The sequence below is a fragment of the Protomyctophum parallelum genome (genome assembly GCF_964188405.1).
Source record: "Protomyctophum parallelum genome assembly, chromosome: 2".
Classification (NCBI taxonomy): Eukaryota; Metazoa; Chordata; class Actinopteri; order Myctophiformes; family Myctophidae; genus Protomyctophum; species Protomyctophum parallelum.
Genome location: NC_139699.1, coordinates 27,343,787 through 27,359,820, shown reverse-complemented (window position 1 = coordinate 27,359,820; position 16,034 = coordinate 27,343,787). Strand labels below are relative to the sequence as shown.

The 16,034-nt window shown below is 45.3% G+C and overlaps 1 protein-coding gene across 1 annotated transcript in view; it reads right to left on the bottom strand.

The window, feature by feature from the left end:
• Window positions 1-16,034, bottom strand: part of LOC310854477 (transcription initiation factor TFIID subunit 4) — a 168,126-nt gene that overhangs the window by 103,476 nt on the left and 48,616 nt on the right. Inside the window, exon 9 of the mRNA XM_083759145.1 lies at window positions 7,638-7,807. Coding sequence (XP_083615271.1) covers window positions 7,638-7,807 — 170 coding nt within the window. The remainder of the gene's footprint in view (window positions 1-7,637; window positions 7,808-16,034) is intronic.

Below are 16,034 nucleotides of genomic sequence, written 5' to 3'. Positions count from 1 at the left end.
CCCTTTTACGTAAACCACACCAATTATTTAAATCAGCCGTACAATACATATACTTCTCATACTTCTCGCCATCTCACATCTTGAAAGGCTCTCAATGGATGCTGTTAGCCGGGATAATTAGTGTGAAAATATGAAGAAATGTTTTTTTATCTGGGTCTGTCTGCAACGAAGTCAAAAGGTAAACCTTCCAAATGGGCTACATCTGTTTGCTGAGAAATACGATATTTACCCAATGAGGTTATTTTAGAAAAAACTTGAGGGAGAGACAGAAGAGGAAAAAGCCTTGGCTCGCAGCGAAAAAGGCTGTTACAATTTACCACATTGAGTCCAAGAGACTGTCATAGAATTCATGAACTTTATTAGAATTAAAGTTGTAGCATTATTTTCATGGCATTTATGTTGTGTTAGATGCAATGTCCGATGAGGGGGGGGGGGGGTCACATTGTAATGTGTTGTGCCATATAATGGCAGTAATATTAACCAGTCGAACCCTAGTGTCTCTATAATGGGCATGGCATCATATAATAGGCGAATGTATTCAGTGAAAATAATGGGTTGTGAGCTTGTATACTATATAGATTGTGTGTACAGGGAGGGAAAAGGAGGGGGGCCAAGTATAGAACTCTGGGGCTCTATACTTGAAGCTATCAATGAAGCAATAAAATAATCGATTCATGCTATGAATGCTATATGACTTATTTGTTAATGGAAAATAATGGAAAACATATATATATAGATAAACGTTTTACTGCAGAGTGTCTCTACCTTGCACCTGCACTATGAATCATTTATTCTCTCCCATCTATGAAATACTGAACCCTCTTGTGATTTGGGAAAACGTGTCAATATTGCTCCAGAGAAGAAAAAACTATGAACGTGGAGGTGTGTGACAGGGTTTATGAGCTGGATTTGAACCTGTGACACGGCGAGCACATGGCATATGGCCAGGACCGGGAGTGTCATGTTCTATTTCAGAACATACTGAACTTTTGTGTTTTTGCGCCCTCTGGTGGACACTACTTAACTTTGGGTTCCCTTGCAAACGAATTCATTCTAAAGCTAAACGTCAGACCCTGCGGTCATTGTATAACTGCTGTGCTACAGTATTCCTTCAATCTTTCTGTTCATGTCTAGGAAAGAATCGTCTGTGAGTAACTTGATTGCAACCATTTCTGACATGATTTTGTAGCCATTTGGGTTATCTTGATTTCTTCATTGCAAGTTGTGTTTGGTGCTAAGCCTACGCTAGCATACAGGTTGCTAAGCTAATGCTAGTTTCAGTGTTTTCTCTGTGCATTGATATGTGACAATATCACTGTTTGGCCAACTTTATTAGCTTTATTCAGCATTTGTGAGCCTTTCTGACCTTTTGTGAGTTCATATATGGTACAGCAATTCATGATTTTATGATACAGTTCATAACTATTCCTCATGCTGTAATTTCATAATTAGTTCATAATTCCAATTCATATTTCAGTAATGTGCAGTTATAAAAACGGGTTAAAAACTATTTACATTTATCTACAAGCATTATTATACAGTATATGCAGTCATTTCATGTCACTTAAAAAATGAGTTACTGTGAATTACACTTAATGCTTGGACATTGTATGTTTTTTATGCTGTTTATTATTTCATTGAATCTTTGTATAAATAGGCATTATTTAATTAGTGCTTCTTTCTGTATGTTTCAGTTTTACAATTTTGTCTTGATTGGTTTGGAGAAGAAGTAAAAGCCCCTTCAACTTTACTCTGCCTCTGACCATCTCTCAAGTCAAGTGTTAGCTGTCTGTTTATTTGTGTACCCTCCACACACATTGAGAACAGAACAGTAAAAAGACGTCTTCCCGGCGGGCACGACTGCAAAGGAAAACAGGATACTAACTACAGCATCACTCTGACCTGCATCTTCTCACAACCACCCTCGAGAGGCAGTGAGTCATCATGTCGACTACAGGAGAGGCAGTCGAAGAACGGACACCTTCTCACTCTCAGGATCGTGAGTCCACCACTTCCAAACAAAGCAAATGTTCCACTTTCAGTGCAGCAGCCGCCAGGGCACGAGCTAAAGCTGCCAAAGTGCGTGCTGCCTTCTCTCAGAGAGAAGCGGAAATAATGGTCCAAGTGGCTGAAATGAAACTCAAAAGGGCTCGTATAGCTGCCGAGTTATCTTCACTACAGTATGAAAGAGACGCCGCAGCAGCCGAGGCAGAGGCTAAAGTTCTAGAGGCGGCAGCGGACGCTGAAAACGGAGAGGGCAGTAAGATGGACATGGAGGACACAACTAAAACTGCCATAGAACGCACACAAGCTTATGTCCCACGTCACTCTCAGCAGCCTCCTAGTCTCACAGAACGTCCACAGCAGTCTCCTGGAGTGGAGGAACCCCCACGGCTTCAACCTTACACACCATTACTTCCTTTCATTCATCCCACTGTAGACTCCCATTCAAACGGAGACCATGACTCGACATCTCCAAGCAGACAGAGACAACATGTCGACTCCAGAGCGGATCGGGACAACAACGGTCATGGTGTCAATGCGGCTCAGCAGCTGAGCTGGTCAACGCCCGCAGATCACCAACAGGCCACCGCGAACAACGTCCTCCCAGATGTAAGGCCGCATACAGGCCATCCCTTTTTTACAAAGCCCAACAGCGACAGACACGTTGCAGCTTTACATCCTGGACCACCACCTTGGAACGCAGAAGGCTCAACCGAGAATGGCGGGGAGGGTGATGGAGAGACAGATCCGCCAACAGTCACCTCAGCATGCACCAACGTCGGAGACCAGAGCTCCAGGTCCTGTTCCAAAGTTTGCCTGGTGAAGGCCTATCCCAAAGCTCACCCAGACAAAGCAGCAAAGGTCTACGACCTTTTCAAACTCACCAGATCGAACTCTCCATACACCCTCCGCACATGTTCTGGGGTTACGGAGACATATGGGAGAAGAGCTACAGGATTCACAGCAGAGTCCTTGGACGGAGAAGACAGATGTCCATCCTTCTTAACTCCATGCTCAACTCAGCTTCAAGTCAAGGAGACTTTCATCACCACAGCACAAGTCAAGGTCCAGACGGACGCAACCTTCAGCTCCCCAGCGAACAGACAACAGACAGACTCCTCGTCGACCATCACAACTTCCAGCCAAGCAAGCTACACTTCAGGCGTACTTGTCAAACCGGTCAGCAGGCACATGGAACCAACGGTCACAACAGTCTGCAGCACATCTGGAACACTGTCCACAGCATCGATCACCCCTCCAAATGTGACAGCCCATATTCAGCCTCTCTGTAGCCCCTTGTCACACTCTGCGTCTGCGCTTCAAAACGACACAGAGTCATTCCTGGAGCTACCACCTCAGGCTCCTACACTGCTTCACAAAAGGTCAGCATCCGTCCATATCAACCCTTGGTCTAAGACAGGCTCTCACTATGATGCCTCAACACAGAGCATTGCCACGCAGCCTTCTGATCATCTCTTCAGCCCAACCATCCCACCTCCTGCAGACAAGAATCTCCTGCAGCTCTTCGGGAAGGCTGCCGACCAGCCAGAGTATCTGTCTGCTATTAGGGCAGCATTCCCTACTCCCCACTCAATACGCAGTCCCTCACACCTCACTTCTGAGACCCAGGACACCCCCTTTCTCATGCCACTTGTCACCATACTGACACGCCAGTGGTATGCCCCCCTGCCCCCTCCAGAGACATTCGACGGCGGAGGTTTCCACCGCCTACGGTGGAGACAGGTACATTGTCTCGCCAACGTCTATTAGACTGGACTGTTGCGAGAGCCCCACTGTCCTGGTCAAAAGGCCTGTCTTGAGACAGTCTTCCTTATTTCAGTCAAGGTTTTGGACTCACTTTAGCTACCTCTAGCTTTAGGAGAGTAATGCAATGTTTAATTTATTGTTTGTTTAGTTAGTGGCATTTGATAACAAATACCAGGCGAGGAGTGTCATGTTCTATTTCAGAACATACTGAACTTTTGTGTTTTTGCGCCCTCTGGTGGACACTACTTAACTTTGGGTTCCCTTGCAAACGAATTCATTCTAAAGCTAAACGTCAGACCCTGCGGTCATTGTATAACTGCTGTGCTACAGTATTCCTTCAATCTTTCTGTTCATGTCTAGGAAAGAATCGTCTGTGAGTAACTTGATTGCAACCATTTCTGACATGATTTTGTAGCCATTTGGGTTATCTTGATTTCTTCATTGCAAGTTGTGTTTGGTGCTAAGCCTACGCTAGCATACAGGTTGCTAAGCTAATGCTAGTTTCAGTGTTTTCTCTGTGCATTGATATGTGACAATATCACTGTTTGGCCAACTTTATTAGCTTTATTCAGCATTTGTGAGCCTTTCTGACCTTTTGTGAGTTCATATATGGTACAGCAATTCATGATTTTATGATACAGTTCATAACTATTCCTCATGCTGTAATTTCATAATTAGTTCATAATTCCAATTCATATTTCAGTAATGTGCAGTTATAAAAACGGGTTAAAAACTATTTACATTTATCTACAAGCATTATTATACAGTATATGCAGTCATTTCATGTCACTTAAAAAATGAGTTACTGTGAATTACACTTAATGCTTGGACATTGTATGTTTTTTATGCTGTTTATTATTTCATTGAATCTTTGTATAAATAGGCATTATTTAATTAGTGCTTCTTTCTGTATGTTTCAGTTTTACAATTTTGTCTTGATTGGTTTGGAGAAGAAGTAAAAGCCCCTTCAACTTTACTCTGCCTCTGACCATCTCTCAAGTCAAGTGTTAGCTGTCTGTTTATTTGTGTACCCTCCACACACATTGAGAACAGAACAGGGAGAGAGCCATTTATCATCCACTCTCAGCCATCTGGACCACTGCTTTATCTTTGACTAAAGTTAGCCTCATCCAACTGCCCCTTGTGTGAGGCAAGACAACTCACTGCACTGCACAACAGTCTCTTTGGAGTTGTCTGTGCATGTGTGCTTGTGTGTGTGTGTGTGTGTGTGTGTGTGTGTGTGCGTGCGTGCGTGCATGCGTGCGTGCGTGCGTGCGTGTGCAAACATACGTGCTTGTATGTGAGTGGTTGTGTGGTGTGCCTGTGTCTGTGTTTGTGCACGCACCTACGTGTGTACAACTGTGTGTCTACAGGTATGTGTATGTTTGCACGTCTATATATGTGCGTGCATGCGTGCGGCTATGTGTGCGAGTGTGTGTGTGTGTGTCTCAGTAGAGTTAGCCCTTTGAGGTAGCGGTGGACTATCATTTACTTTGAGGGGCTATTCTGGAGAGCCCCAGCTGTGCGTGTGTGCTGGTCCCCGCTGGTCAGGGGGGACTCTGTCTGTTTGTCGTTCCTACAAATGAAACTGCCCCCCTCAGCTCAAGGACAAGCCTGAAGGATTATGGGTATAGAGGGAGGGGCTGGTGTGTGTGTGGGGGGAGGGGGGGACCATGGGTGGGGGGGGGGGCATTGAGGAGGGGAAAAGGAGGGGAGATAAATAAATACAAAAGATAGGTGAGGAAAACAGAGACCAGAGGACAGAGAATGGAGGGAAAGTGGAGCGAAGATGAGGAAGGGTTATGAATAAAAGACTGCAGTGGTGAGGGGGGAAAGTTAGGAGAGAGAGAGATAAACAGACAGGCAAACCATGTACAGATAGAACTAATGCATGACGAGCCTAAAGGTCACAAGGCTACATTATCCAACTCTGTTGTCCACCGGCAGCAGAGGGCAGCAGAGGGCAGAGGTCAAAGGAGGGGGGCAGAACGGACCAGAAACAAGTGAATCTCATAGTCGGTCGCTATTTTCATTTCGCCATTACTCTGAATCTGAGTCTAACTGTGTGTGTGTGTGAGTGTGTGAGTGTGTGTGTGTGTGTGTGTGTGTGTGTGTGTGTGTGTGTGTGTGTGTGTGCGTGTGTGCGTGTGCGTGTGCGTGTGTGTGTGCGCGCGAGCGTGTGTGTGTGTGCGTGCGTGCGTGCATGCGTTTGTGTGTGTGCGTGTGTTCGTGTGTGTGTGTGTGTGTGTGTATGTGTGTGTGTGTGCGTGTGCGTGCCTGATACTTTTGAAGCTTTTGTATGTGTGATCAAGTTGGGAGTTAATTTACGTTTAAATAAAATTTAAATAAAATATGGACATACAGGTTTCTGCCCGACAGCAACGATACATATAGCGACATAGGTTCTTCAGAAATCCATTAGGATTTAGAAGGCATTTTGCAGAATATGCCCGGGGTCTTAATGGGTGGATGCAGAGGCGGAGCAGCCCAGGACGAAGCAGTGTGTGAGGCTGAGTGAGAGCGGAGCTGGCAGGCTGGGGAGAGCCTCCCTGGACGGCTGTCAGCTGGGAGCATGGCTCCAACACATCACTGACACAACACAGCTACGCTGCTGCCACTGGACCAGCAGGGGGCGCCCCTGCCTCCTGCTCTGCGTCATGCTGAGCGACCTCTTTTATTTTATATATATATATACAGGATAGCGAGACAACCTGGATAACAAATAACAAAGCTCACCACGGTGCAGTGCAACGGTCTTCGCTTCACAGTTTGAGGTGAAAGGAGATGCAACGAGGGTAACACGGCTTTTAGTCTGACGTGCAACGAGGACAACATCCACAGCAGGAACTTATTCATTTGAATAAAACAGTGCCTGGTCAGGTACTAATCACTAAGAAAATAACCGATAGTTGCAGCTCTAGTGAGGTCTTGGCAGGGTTCAATGGGCTAGCGATAACAAAGAACATGGAGCACTTAAGTTTATCCTCTCACTGCTAGCAGTAAGGAGGCTAATAAAGACATTATCACATGAGTGGCCCCCATGTGAGACAGCAACAGAGACCCGCTTGACTCTTTGATTTTTTCTTTCTATTGATTAGCAGCACAGAACACTGTTACGATAGCCGTGTGCCAGTTCCATTGAGAAGACAAAATAGAACTGAAATCTCATCCTCTAAAACGGTTTATTTTAGATCACAGGACAATCTGACATGCAACCTTCAAACGACAAGGCCCATAAAGTATTTATGTGCATGCCTGGGGTCCAGCCTGGGGTCCAGCGAGTTCAGACAGCCACTGAAGAATTCATTAGAAGAGGTGAAGAACTGTGTATGAAAAAGAGGAAAACAAACGGAGGCCTAACAAGAGAAAAGTCTTGGCCTCGCTGAAGGAGGGGGTAGAAATAAATAAAGCAGTCTTTACCACTACAAATGCAAAAGCAACAACGGTGTGATATTGTAAAGACAAAAGATGCTTACTTCATCACACACTCAGGGTGGTCTGGTAATAATAAAATAAAAACTAAATTAGGTCCTTTCTAAACCACTTAAACCCAATAGATAAAAAAAAAAAAAAAAGATCACAATGTATCTCCAAACGTGAGCAATGCATAGTAGCCAATTCAGCACCTCAACGGATATTCCTGACAGCGCTATATCGTCTCATAAACCATTATGTCCAAAACTGTTACTTTACAGGATTCAAATGAAAAAATATAAAAAGTAGCAGATTGTACAAGCTCAAAAGGGTTTGACGCTTATGTGTGACGCTAAGTAGGGCATTAATTTACCAACAAAAAAATCCCATAACAAGTAAAAATATGGAGATAAGAGGTTTCTGCCCACGGCGACGATCTATGTTTGTTTCACCTGTTTCCAGGATGCGCCGGTGGAGCAGGCCTGGGTGGAGGAAGGCCTCGTCTTTGCAGGAGCGGATGTGTGTTCCCACCAGCTCAGAGTTGGTGGCCAGGATGCGAGCACTCTCCTCGTTCAGGTTCACCCCGGCCATGGACGCAACGTCATTGATGTCATCATCATCCCTGAGAAAAAATACAAATAAAAAATAAACAAGAGTCAGTGAAATACAAAACACTCCTAGCCTCTGGAATGAACTGTGAATGTGAAATACAGAATCAAATTGACTATCATGGGAATGTTTGACTCCCCGCTCTTCTATTGAGACAATAGGGTGTGTCAAAGGTCATGTCTCATAGACACAGGATCTGACACAAATGTTGACCTGAGGGTCAAGATTACATTTATCCCCTTGAGCAAGAAGGCAGGCTCTATTAGCTCCATTTATGTGTTGGCTATTCACAAATAGCAGATCCACAAGCTCACAGCGCAAGCAAGCTTGTACATCCGATATTTTAGAATGTTTGGAAACTTTAACTTTTATAGTATTTTTTTATTTTTGTAAATCCTTCCTTCCTTCGTTATAAATGAATGACCAAGATGGAGATATAGTACCTGATGTCGTTAATATTACAACATAGTGCCGACACCATAGAATGGCCTCTAAGTACTATGATGATACTGTACTGAGTAAAACGCATACTTAGTGAAAACAAAGGCCATAATGTTTGACAAACAACTTCGATTCACTATTGTATGTTTATATGGAAATCTGTATACGCGGGTGCATGCAAAGTAAAGTGCATGATTTTGGAGTAATTCTTTAATTGAAACCTTTTATTTGTGTGACAAGAATGTCTTACTTCACATTTTGTAGGAACTTCCCATCCCAAAAACACCACCGACCTGCGTGAGTCGGTGTGACGCTCACAGTGCATCACTTTGCTGCAAGCTTGTACATCTGCTATTTTAGATAACATTTTTTTTTAAATATTGAAAGTGTGAGAACTACCAATTTAGAAGGCATTTGTAGAATCTGCCTCGGGTCTTAATTGGTTAAACCACTAACCAGTGCCATGGCAAAGAAATAGCACAACATATGTTTAGCAACACAATGACAGTCAGTATACATTGCATTCCTGACTGTCATTGTGTAGTAAAACACATTTGTGCTATTTCTTCATATTTCTTTCTTTCTTTCTTTCTTTCTTTCTTTCTTTCTTTCTGTCTTTCTTTCTTTCTTTCTGCTGACTGCAGAAACAGACAAGAGTGCCAATGTTTAGTTGGGTGGTCATGATGTCATAATAGCTAACATCATGAAAGGCTAACAAATATACAAAACAAGATGTTTAGATTTAGTTGACTGAACATCTACAAATAGGTGGTTTGGACAGTAGTCTGCAGAGCAGAACTCATCTATACCCAATGAACTCAGCAAGTACACAGAAACTAAAGAGTTAACGTTATAAAATATTCATGGTCAATTGGTATACTTTTATTGTTATTTAACCCATTAAAATCTGGGAAAACATCTGTGTAATTTAAGACTTGTGTTGGCTATTAAAAAATAGCAGATATGCAAGCTCACAGCGAACTACTGATTTATCATTGTAGGTCTTTAGAGGTGTTTAGTCTGTAGAATGATAATTATAGTTTCATGTCAACAGCACATATTGTGTGCTAACTTTTCTTTACAACATAAGCCCCATTTTATACCTTGCCATATAAGGGTGTCACCTAAAGAATATTATACAGTACTATACAGCAAGGTACAGCATTTCCGGGGTTCCCCAGCCAAAAACGTTGAGAACCCCTGATTATACAGTTCAAGCACAACACGTGGCATCGCTTGTGTTGAACATGTGACCATCTTTTAAAGAATTGAACAAAGTTTCACCAACAGATAAGACAACTGAACATTTCCCTGATCTTTCCCTGAAAAGTCACAGTTTTCCTCGCTATTCAAGCCTGATTAGCCTTTGTTTGAATTGAGACCATTTCACACCTGGCAAGTGTATTTCTCCATGAAAACGGTTGCATTTCCCACCGATTGGACCATGACTTTCCAATGGCAGGCCCTTTGAAATTCTTAAATGCTGCATCTGTATAACGACATTCTCAAAACAGGGACGCCAGGTGGTCTGGTGGTTTAAGTGCATATTATGGTCCTGTTGCTGTGGGTCCATGTACCATGTGGCGGAGCGGCCGGTGTCACTCGAGGCATAACGTGTTCAATATGTCACTGCACCCATGGCCCTCAAACAAAATTAAAAAAGGTTCCTACCCATTTATTACATCCCTGGCGGTCTGGACCGACTCTGGGTCTGACCTGAATAAAGCCTGCGTGTTGACGTGTTCTGCTAACAGGGCCTGGGCCCAGCAGAGGAACCTCTGAGTATAGCACTGACAACAGAGAACAAAGAACCCGCAGAACACACACAGCGTGGCCTCTCATCCCCTTACAGGCTCAAACTCCACAGTCATTTTGTGTTTATGCCACCGTCTTTTCCGACAGAGTGTGTTTCTGTGTGTGTCTGTTTATGTGTTCCTGTGTTTTGTATGTGTGTGTGTGCGTGTGTGTGTGTGTGTGTGTGTGTGTGCGTGCGTGCGGTGCTGGCACGTTGAGTTCTTTCACACACACACCCACCACGCCGTGGCCTTATCGCTGCTCAGTACAAGGCCACGGTATAAGCCTAATATGAAACTTGACACGGCACTGCAGGAGGTTGACAAAGACGATTAGCGTGTCTCTGTGAACCGCCGTACAAGTCCACCTCTCATCTCCTCTCTCCTCCAGTGCTACTGCTAATTATGCCTCGTTCAGAGTTAATCTACCCAACGACAAAACCATGGATAGGCAGGATTATGCTTGCTGTCCCCTCCAAGTCATGCTGCAAGCATGCACAGCTGTCACTGGCACTTCCTCGTGGATACCTTGACCCTGTGCATATCCACCAGACCTTTATGAACATGCCTTTAGAATAAAATATACACTGCCGTTTGCACGATTTAGAGAGCTACAGACCGTAGCGTAGCATTCGGGGGTGGAAAAGAAATGCATGCGGCTATTTAGTTAGAAAAGAGATCTAGCTAACCAAGCTATTACCCTGAACCTACTCTAAGTTATTCATTCAACTAGACTACTAGAGTGGTGCCCGTTGGGCACTGGCCTACTTGAAACGATGCAAGTTGGAAATGTATGCCCCACCCAGTTATTACTTGCGCAAGCAGAGTGAGCAAGTACTGTAATCGGCTGCGTATGTCGATGGCGTCACTCGGCCAATCAGGAATTGGCTGATGACGTAACTAAGGTACTTCTGGTCATTACTTGCGGAAGCAGATCACGCAAGTACTGTGGTCGGCTGCCTATGTATGGTATGTATGTATGTACTGTATGTATGGTATATATGGTATATATGGTATGCATGTATGTATGTATGGTATGCATGGTATGCATGGTATGCATGTATATGGAGATCTAGGGGTGATCAGGTCTGATCAATTGGCTAATTTGGGCCCTGTCCAGAGCCTCTAGAGTGGTGTCTGTTGGGAGATATACATGGGTATTAGTATGGATAATATTGAAATCGGAAATGGTATCTAATAGTGTAGGTACTGTAATTGTATGACAAATGACAGTGTTTTCCTTGTTCTTTGGATGGTAAGGGCTTCCTGAGCTGGTCTGGGGATCGCTAAAGCTCAAATCAAATGAAAATGCCAAAGACAGCTCTGACATTAAACGGAGGGAATGAGATATGAAAATGCAAAATATTCCAGACTATACCTCCACGCTAATAAAGCCGAGATGTAATTAGCCTTCCACTGCTGGTGGAAAGAAGAGAGAGAAGCCTCCCAATGATTAGTTTGGGTTGGCTCTGGGATACGGCGCCCGGAGGGGCCGGCGCGAATACATATGCATGTCGTTTTCCATATCAAGCTTGCATTCCGGCGAGGGCACACGCCATCGGTGGTGGTGGGGTGGGGGTGGCTTGGGCTGTGCCATTTAGAGCAGAGGCTGCGGGTGTGTGGATAGACGGATGGACAGAAGAGGGGGAGGGTTACAGGGCAATCCGTGCATGCGAGAGGCTCAGATCCCCCCCATCTCTCCTCCGTACCCCTACCTCCTTCCAGGCCCCCTGGAGAGAGGCCTGTGCGCCCAGACGGGGGTCTCCTCACCACATGCCTGTGACTAACAGCCAGGCCATGTAGTCACACTGTTCCCTTGCTGGGAGACAAGGACCACTGGAGAGGGCTCTAGCCCCCTGAAAGACATCAGGAAGGGAAGGGCCTGCTCTGGGTGGTTCACGCATTCAAAATGGAGCTCCTGCTATTTGACAGCGGAGGGATCGGCATGCACGTTAACCACTAAAGCCTCAGTTATAATATGTGCCGGTGTCGTGTTCATTAAATAGCAAATCTACAAGCTTGTCTACGAGCTACCTTCTATTTACGGCATGCAACACCAACGTGCGACCAAGTATAAATTAGGCTTTAAACCCTATATACAGTACTTCATTAAACGGGGTTCCCAAGGGGTCTGCACTTGACCCCCTCTTATTTCCACTCTACACCCAATCACTTCGCAGACAATAGCTGATCCACGTTGCATGGGCTGTGTGGTAGATGTTTGGTTGCCCTAACAGGGCCTTGACAAGGCCCTGTTAGGGCCCTGTCAACCAGACTATAATTGAAATTGTAAATACTTTGGCACGCTACTCCTCCCACAGTTTTGGCCGCACACACTCAAGCCATTATGTAAAATCGACCAGCTTCTTCGGGAATCGTGTGCTTGTATTTTGCTAAGATATCCGTTGTATAGTTTAATTGATATTAATTTATTCATTCTCCATATATTTAGAATGGGAAGATCGAAGAAGAATTAAGGGTCCAATTCAAGTATTTTCCCTTCGACACCGTAAGCGCTATATTTACAAGACTTGGGGGGAGGTTCATAATAATAATACAAAAACTGAATTACATCAGTCAGAGGGGGTGCCGCAAATGCAAAAAATGTAACCGTTTGTTGCAGAAGAATTATTTTTGGGGAGATAAATCCATTATTAACACATGATCACAGGGGTGACGTGACATTGTAATTGGCTAGCAAAAGTTGTCTGAGGGGCCTATATAAGCGATTGCGGCAACCACACTGACTGATGTAATTCAGTTTTTGTAATTATTATGAACCTCCCCCCACACAGAACTAGTTTTCACCACATTTTTGCCAAATGTCCTGACATGCCTGCAATATCGACACTATAACTAGCAGCTCATCTAGTTAAACCCTGCAACAAGCCCCATTTTGGTAAATCTTTGCAACTAGTAAGATTATCTGGTCAACAAGCCATTGTCACAGTGAACTGGCCATTTTGTCGAAGCCAGTTTCAGGTTATACTGTGTTCTACAAAGCAATGGATATGAACACAGAAATGGAGAAAGTGTCAACCTTTGCAAAACGTACAGCTGGAAAAAAGAAATAATAACTGGTGAGATATTTTTTGGTTGGAATACACCAGGCCAACAAGTAAAAATGCTTCCCCCCTCTTTGAATGTGTATACATATTGTACGCGTATACATTAGTATGTGTGCACTCCTGCATATTCATGTGTACGCACGCTCCTCTGCATGCTGTGTTTCACGGCATATGTGCAGTTTGCATGTATAGTATACTGTATGTCTGCCGCTCTCTCTCTCTCTGTGTGTCTGAAATAGGCTGCCCATTTGATTTGTATATGAACACTTGTTTTACATCCAAACTTTAAGAAATATCAGCTTATTGTCCTTGTTTGGGCCATGTCCATAAACTTGTGCTCAGGGGTCTGCAATTGGGTGGATTGCAAAAAACAAATGCAAAAAAGCTGGCTAAATACTGTTCTGTCTCAGCTACTATGGGCAGTCTGTCTATCTGGAGAAGGCATTGTTAAATTTATCCCTAGGTGTGTGTGTGTGTGTGTGTGTGTGTGTGTGTGTGTGTTTGTATTACTATACTAGTAGTCCAGATGTCTCCAAAAGTACAGTATACTAGAATTTGATGAGAAATGGTTGCTTTCTAGTGAGAAGAATCACACCCGTGTGAAGTGAGAGGCGCTCTTATCATTATATAATTATCATCTCATTCTGGCACAATCACCAGCAATCGTCCAGCTTTTAATGTTTGTGTTGTGTTTACACAAACACTCAAAACTGGACATTCATTATCAATGGCATTTAATGTGTTAGGACATAGGAGGGGCTAGCGCCCCACAAAATAACTTTCAGATTTAGGCTTATAATTAGGAAAGGGCTGACGTTGTGTGTGTTTGTGTGTGTGTGTGTGTGTGTGTGTGTGTGTGTGTGTGTGTGTGTGTGTGTGTGTGTGTGTGTGTGTGTGTGTGTGTGTGTGTGTGTGTGTGTGTGTGTGTGTGTGTGTGTGTGCGTGCGTGCGTTGTGTAATGCCTGATTTATACTTATTTGTGTGTCTGTGCATGTGTGGCACACTGTAAAGACAATAATAATATTATGTGTGACCACCCTGTGTGTGACCTGCACCTGCACTTGCACTAGGCAGGTGCAGCATGGAGGGGCCTCATGGTCCTATAGTTATCAGAGGACTGGGCTGGGTTATGGAGGGGCCTCATGGTCCTATAGTTATCAGAGGACTGGGCAGGGTTATGCAGGGGCCTCATGGTCCTATAGTTATCAGAGGACTGGGCTGGGTTATGGAGGGGCCTCATGGTCCTATAGTTATCAGAGGACTGGGCAGGGTTATGCAGGGGCCTCATGGTCCTATAGTTATCAGAGGACTAGGCAGGGTTATGCAGGGGCCTCATGGTCCTATAGTTATCAGAGGACTGGGCAGGGTTATGCAGGGGCCTCATGGTCCTATAGTTATCAGAGGACTGGGCAGGGTTATGCAGGGGCCTCATGGTCCTATAGTTATCAGAGGACTAGGCAGGGTTATGCAGGGGCCTCATGGTCCTATAGTTATCAGAGGACTAGGCAGGGTTATGGAGGGGCCTCATGGTCCTATAGTTATCAGAGGACTAGGCAGGGTCATGGAGGGGCCTCATGGTTCTATAGTTATCAGAGGACTGGGCTGGGTTATGGAGGGGCCTCATGGTCCTATAGTTATCAGAGGACTAGGCAGGGTCATGGAGGGGCCTCATGGTCCTATAGTTATCAGAGGACTAGGCAGGGTTATGGAGGGGCCTCATGGTCCTATAGTTATCAGAGGACTGGGCAGGGTTATGCAGGGGCCTCATGGTCCTATAGTTATCAGAGGACTAGGCAGGGTTATGGAGGGGCCTCATGGTCCTATAGTTATCAGAGGACTGGGCTGGGTTATGGAGGGGCCTCATGGTCCTATAGTTATCAGAGGACTAGGCAGGGTCATGGAGGGGCCTCATGGTCCTATAGTTATCAGAGGACTGGGCAGGGTTATGGAGGGGCCTCATGGTCCTATAGTTATCAGAGGACTGGGCTGGGTTATGGAGGGGCCTCATGGTCCTATAGTTATCAGAGGACTAGGCAGGGTTATGGAGGGGCCTCATGGTCCTATAGTTATCAGAGGACTAGGCAGGGTCATGGAGGGGCCTCATGGTCCTATAGTTATCAGAGGACTGGGCTGGGTTATGGAGGGGCCTCATGGTCCTATAGTTATCAGAGGACTAGGCAGGGTTATGGAGGGGCCTCATGGTCCTATAGTTATCAGAGGACTAGGCAGGGTTATGGAGGGGCCTCATGGTCCTATAGTTATCAGAGGACTAGGCAGGGTCATGGAGGGGCCTCATGGTCCTATAGTTATCAGAGGACTAGGCAGGGTCATGGAGGGGCCTCATGGTCCTATAGTTATCAGAGGACTAGGCAGGGTTGTAACGGTAAGATTTGAGGGGCTCAGGGGGCTGGCAGAGGGCAGAGGGCTGAGGCTGCCTGGCCAGTGATTACAGCTACAGGATGTCGGCTGTTTACAGAGACAGCCGAGGGTGGGGGCAGTGGGCACGGAGACAGCTGCTTTCACTCAGTACTGTAAACTGTACGCATGCACACACACACGCAGACAGGCACATGCACCAGCATATGAAGGCATGAGCACCGGCACGGCCAAGCAGGCTGACAGACATACTCAATGCTTGCGTGTGCACATGCAAAGAAGACACTCACGCACCGTGAATGCACAGACGGGCGTGGAAACACACACACACACACACATGCGTGCGTGCGCGCGCCTGTGTGTTACAGTTGGACAACTGGGACTGGCTCAGTGTGTCAGTACCACCCAGATACACAGGACCACACTGAAAACCAAACAGGCTTCACTGACGACACTGTTTAACTCATTCATATGATAGTCACTTAGTCAGCTCAGTGGTTCCCAACCTTTTCAGGCCGTGACCAACCCCCCCAACCCACGTCCACAGCCCTCCTCTGGGACA